Source organism: Calidris pugnax, unplaced genomic scaffold, assembly GCF_001431845.1.
Source record: "Calidris pugnax isolate Ruff unplaced genomic scaffold, ASM143184v1 scaffold269, whole genome shotgun sequence".
In the NCBI taxonomy this organism is placed as follows: domain Eukaryota; kingdom Metazoa; phylum Chordata; class Aves; order Charadriiformes; family Scolopacidae; genus Calidris; species Calidris pugnax.
In genome coordinates, this window is record NW_015091347.1 from 1,707,492 (window position 1) to 1,712,943 (window position 5,452).

The following is a 5,452-nucleotide window of genomic DNA, read 5'->3' on the forward strand; positions in this document are numbered from 1 at the left end:
CCGGGAGGAAACGGGGGGGAACCGGAGGGAACGGCCCCCCCGCACCGTGCCCGCCCCGGCCGGGAGGCGGCCGCGCACGCGCCGTTGAGAGGTGGGCCGTGCGCAGGCGCGGGGGGGGGGGGGGGGGGGAGGGAGAGGGGAGCGCCCCCTGGCGCTGGCGCTGACAGACATCTAGGGCCGCGGGTTCGAGTCCCGGCGCCGCCCGGTCCCTCGCCGCCCTGTCCGGACCTAGCTAACCCCGGTTTTACGGCGGCAGGAGCCCCGGGAGAGGTGGCAACCATGGCCACCCCGTCCTCCAAAGTCATCCTACGGCTGCCCGACGGCTTTCAAACCCTGCTGGAGGGGCTGGCGCTAGCAGTGCTGCGGGCACAGCCCGCTGATGTGGTGGCCTTTGCTGCTCAGCACTTCCAAAAGCTGCTGGAGCAGAGAGAGGGTGAGTGGCCCCGGCCTGGCAGAGCCCAGCCCCTCACCTCCATCCCCTGCCCCATGCTGCAATGGCTGCCCATCCTGCGTGGCACCATGCCTGTTGCATGTGCCCAGTGCTCAGGGTGTCAGGCCTGCCCATGTGCCCATCACCCAGGGTGTTACTCCTGTCCCATGTGCCCATCACCCAGGGTGTCAGGCCTGCCCTGTGTGCCCATCACCCAGGGCATCGTGCCTGCCCCATGTGCCCATCACCCAGGGTGTCAGACCTGCCCTGTGTGGCCATCACCCAGGGCATCGTGCCTGTCCTGCATGCCCATCACCCAGAGCATCAGGCCTGCCCTGTGTCCCCATCACCCATGGCATCATGCCTGCCCTGTGTGCCCATCACCCAGGGCATCGTGCCTGTCCTGCATGCCCATCACCCAGAGCATCAGGCCTGCCCTGTGTCCCCATCACCCATGGCATCATGCCTGTCCTGTGTGCCTATCACCCAGGGTGTCAGGCCTGCCTTGTGTACCCAGCATCCATGGCCTTGTGTACCCATCATCCATGGCATTGTGCCTGCCCTGTGTGCCCATCACCCAGGGCGCCAGGCCTTCCCCGTGTCCCCATCACCCATGGCATTGTGCCTGCCCCGTGTGCCCATGTGTGTCTGGCCTGCCCTGTGTACCTATCACCCATGGCATCATGCCTGCCCTGTGTGCCCATGACCCAGAGAATTAGGCCTGCCCCGTGTCCCCATCACCCAGGGTGTCAGTCATGCCCTGTGTACCCATCACCCAGAGCGTCAGGCCTGCCCCATGTCCCCGTCACCCAGGGTGTCAGGCCTGCCCCATGTGCCCATCACCCAGGGCATCGTGCCTGCCCTGTGTCCCCATCACCCAGAGCATCCGACCTGCCCCATGTGCCCATTGCCCACAGCATTGTGTCTGCCCATCACCCTGGGCATCATGCCCATGCCTTGTGTCCAACACCCCAGGCGTCACTCCCACACCTCGTGCCCACCCTAGGGGGGCTGCTCCACCTTGCCCCTCGCTCATGCCATCTGCCCTGCCCCGCGTGCCCATCCCCGTGGCCTCAGGCCTGCCCGTCCCAGCTGGCATCCAGCCTCCTCTTCCCCCAGGCAGCTCGGCCGACCCGGTGGCACAGGGAGCCCGGCAGCAGGACCACGTTCTCTCCCAGCCCCACTTCCAGGTGGGCTCCTCCCCGACCATCCCCCTGGAGAATTTGGGGTGCCTGGGGTGAAGGGCTGGGAACCCTCTCCCAGTCCCTGTCCCCCCCCTTCCTTGTCCCACACCACCTACATTTTATATTTTCCTGCAGGACAAGGAGAAAGAGGACAAGGAGAAGAAGGAGAACATGGGGAGGACGGGCACGGTAAGAGACACCGCACCTACACCCAAAATCGGGATGTTTGACCCCAAAAACCCAAGGGGATGAGCAGCACCAAAACACCGTGATTCCTCCCCAGAAATCCTCCCGAGAGATGCCGCAGAGGGGAGCAGCCCCCCGGGGAAAGGGGAGCGTGCGCCCTCATAACCCTCTTGAAAAGGGTCACCCCCCCGGAGATCTGTCCCAAATGCCCCGTTTGCCACCAAAAAAAAACCACAACCCAAAATGAGATGGGATGACTCAAAAAACCACCTCAAACCCCCCTCAATTCCCCACCATGCTCCTGCCCTCCTCTGGGGAATGGGTGATGATCTCCCCCCCACCCCCGGCCCCCTCCCCGCAGCGCTCTGTTAATGAGAATTTTTCTTAACGAGGTCCCCGCCGTTATTAGCGACTCTCACCTGAGACTTATTTTTCCTTAAAAAAATAGGGTTTAGGAGCCGGGCTGAGCCTGAGATGATATTTTAAGGCTCTATATTTAGGCCCCTGCTTCCCTGGGGGTTGTCAAAAATTGAATAGCGTCCCCGCCTGAAGGAGGGATGTGACATTGCTCCTCTTCCACCTCCCCCCTCTCCGAACGCTGAGATGCCCAGAATTTTGGGGACCCCCCCCTCCACCACCATCCCATTCCAAACGGTAACATTTGGGGGTTTTTTCCAACCCGGAATGGTTTCAAAATCCCAGCCAACGTTAAAAAAAATAATTTATTTAAAAAAAAAGTGATGGGATTTGCAGCAAAACTGGCTGTGCTTTTTGGGATTTTTTGGAGGTGGGGGACATGTTCACCCCATTTCCACCCCTCCGCCCCATTCCTGTTTTTCCCCACATTTCTCACCCATGGGGGCGGCTCCCCTGGGAAAAACAGGAAGGAGGGATTGAGGGGGGGAAATCAGCTGGCGGGGACCCCGCGGTGGGGGCGATGCCAACCGGCTACGCCGTGACCCCCCCCCCAGCACCGGCTGCCGGCTCCCGCTTCGGCAGCTGGAATGCTGCCCGCCCAGGGCACCTTTCCAACATCAAATTTTCCTTATTTTCTTGGGTTTTTAAGGATTTTTTTAACACCTCGGTGCCACCATCTCGAACGGCGACGGCAGGATGTTTCCCACCCCCAGCACCCGTTCCCCCCTCTTCCAAAATACGTCGGATTTTATCAGGAGTCGGATTTAGGAAGGTGCTGGAGCACCTGGAAAAACATCGCCCCGATATTCCACATGGCCCCCCACCGGGATGGGGGGGGTTTCTGGGATGAAGGGCCCTGGGGAAGAAAAACACAGTGCCTGGAACGGGCTCAAAACCCGCCGTTAATGATTAGAAATGTTCTGGCATTTGGCGTCCCTCCTCCGCAGCCGCAGCCTGCAGGAGACGCCGGCGCTCGGTGGCTCTGCCAGGACCGGGGTACCATGGCCCAAGCAGATTTTGGGAATGGGGGGGACCTTGTGCCGTGAGAAAAACAGGGTGCTTCTGTGGTAATTGCTCCCCTACCCGCCGTTTTTATGCAATTTAGGGTTTTACCACTAACAGGATGATCCTCCCAGCATTTCGCATCCTTGTTTTGGGGCTTAATATTCCCAGATCCTTGAAGCACGAGTCACCTCAAAATCCCTCCCCACAAAATGCCCCATCCTCCCCTCACCAAAGCAGGCAGTGATGGATCTGGAGGGTCTAAAAAAAAAAAGGGTTTGTTTTCCCCTTTGAAAATCCTGTCCCAGGCTTCACCTGGAAGCTGGAGCAGGGTTTTCTGGAGCAGAGCGACTTTTGCTCCCCTGCAGTGTGCTGGTGGGAAGAGGGATGGGATGGGATTGGGATGGGATGGGATGGATGGGGATGGGGTGGGAAGGGGAGCAGGGTGGTCTGGTTGCTGTGGGGAGCTGGGGATGTCAGGGGGCAGGAGATGCAGCCTCTGTGACAGATGGAGATGGGGACGTTGATAGGGACACGGATGAGGATGATAATAGGGATGGTGACAGGGATAGGGATGGGGATGAAGATGATGATGGGGTTGAGGTTGAGGATGGGAACAGGCATGGGGATGATGAAGGAGATGGGGACAAGGATTGAGATGGGGATGGGCATGATGAGTGGGATGGGGACAAGGATTGAGACAGGGATAGGGATGATGGTGAGGATGGTGGCGGAGGTGGTGGGGATGAGGAGAGGGATGGGGATGATGACTGGGATGGGGACAGGGCTGATGGTGAGGATGGTAGTGGAGGTGATGGTGATGAGGAGAGGGATGGGGATGGTGACAGGGCTGATGGTGAGGATGGTGGTGGAGGTGATGGGGGTGAGGAGAAGGATGGGGATAGTGACAGGGCTGATGGTGAGGATAGTGGTGGAGGTGATGGTGATGAGGACAGGGATGGGGAAGGTGACAGGGCTGGTGGCAGCAGTGGGAAAAGCGATAGTGCCAGAAATGGGGACAGTGATGACAATGGGACAGGGATGCTAGTGGTGACGGTGATGCTGATGCTGATGCTGGTGATGTTAAAGAGGAAGGTCAGTGCCACCAGACCCCTGAGCAGAATGCTCCAGCCGGGGAGAGCAGCTCAACCCGACTGCACGGGTATACCGGGGGGTGCTGGTGCCCGGCTTGGGGGGGGCCAAGCTGCGTTTCGGGTGCCGGCCAGAGCTGGCACCGGCGTGCAGAGCCCATGGGCAACTTATGCGGTTGCTTAGCAACTCCCAAACCCGGATTGGAGGCGAGTGAGGCGGGCGATGTGGGGGGCTGCAGGCTGCACCCCTCTGCATTGCTCTGGGGTCTCCCCTCTTTTCTGGGGTCCTCCCCATCTGGCCCCGGCGCCTTGGTGCAGTCTGAGGGTGAAAACGGGGTGAGCAAATAGCACCAAGGGCTGGAAAAATGACTAGGTTTGTAGGTCTCGCTGGAAAACACCCCAAATTTAGGGGGTGAGGTGCTGCTGTAAGCAGGGAGGGGACCCCCCAAACCCTGAAAATGGAGCCCCCTCCTCTCCGTGGAGCCCCAGCTGCTTGGTGGGACCTTTCCTTGCTGTCCTCATCCTCACCATCTTCATCCTCACAATACTCATCCTCTCCATCCTCATCCTCGCCATCCTCATCCTCACCCTCCATGGGGACCAAGCACTAAGTAGGTTGTGAAGCTTTTGCCCCCCGTGCAAACAAACCCAGCGTAGGGGGGGGGAGTGTTGGGGGCGCAAAACCAAGCCAAGCATCACCCCCACCCCCCTCAAAAAAAAAGTCTTTGCAAATTTCAGCCTGGGACCGTTAGACCTGCCTGGGGAAGGGGGGGTTTAACGCCGAGGGGGGAGACCCGAAAACACCGGGTCGGTATTTGCTCGCCTCCTTCCGCGCATCGTTTTCAAAACTCCGAGACGAGCTGCCGGCTCCTTTAAGCCTTGAGGAGGGAGTTGGAGGCTGCGAAAGAAAATTGGAGGAGGCGAAAGGAAAAAAAAAAAAAAAAAAAAGAGGAGAAAGGGAAAAAAAAAAAAAAATATAAGAAACACACCCCACACCCCCCACACCCCCCCCGCCCAAAGGCTGGCAGGGGTGTAGGGCTGATAGGCTCGCCCGGAGGAAAGCGCATTACGTAGGCAAGCGGCTCCGCTCAACTTGCCACCTGCGCCGAGAGAGTCGCCGGGGAAGCGAGACCCTGCTGGAG

At 59.6% G+C, this 5,452-nt stretch overlaps 1 protein-coding gene across 1 annotated transcript in view; it reads left to right on the plus strand.

Annotated features, from left to right (window-relative positions):
* Positions 1–251: 251 nt before the first annotated feature.
* The window catches only part of NRGN (neurogranin), a 7,462-nt gene continuing 2,261 nt past the window's right edge, over positions 252–5,452 (plus strand). Inside the window, exons 1-3 of the mRNA XM_014961044.1 lie at positions 252–433; positions 1,550–1,620; positions 1,750–1,803. Of these exons, the coding sequence (XP_014816530.1) occupies positions 280–433; positions 1,550–1,620; positions 1,750–1,803 (279 nt within the window). The 5' untranslated portion in view covers positions 252–279. The remainder of the gene's footprint in view (positions 434–1,549; positions 1,621–1,749; positions 1,804–5,452) is intronic.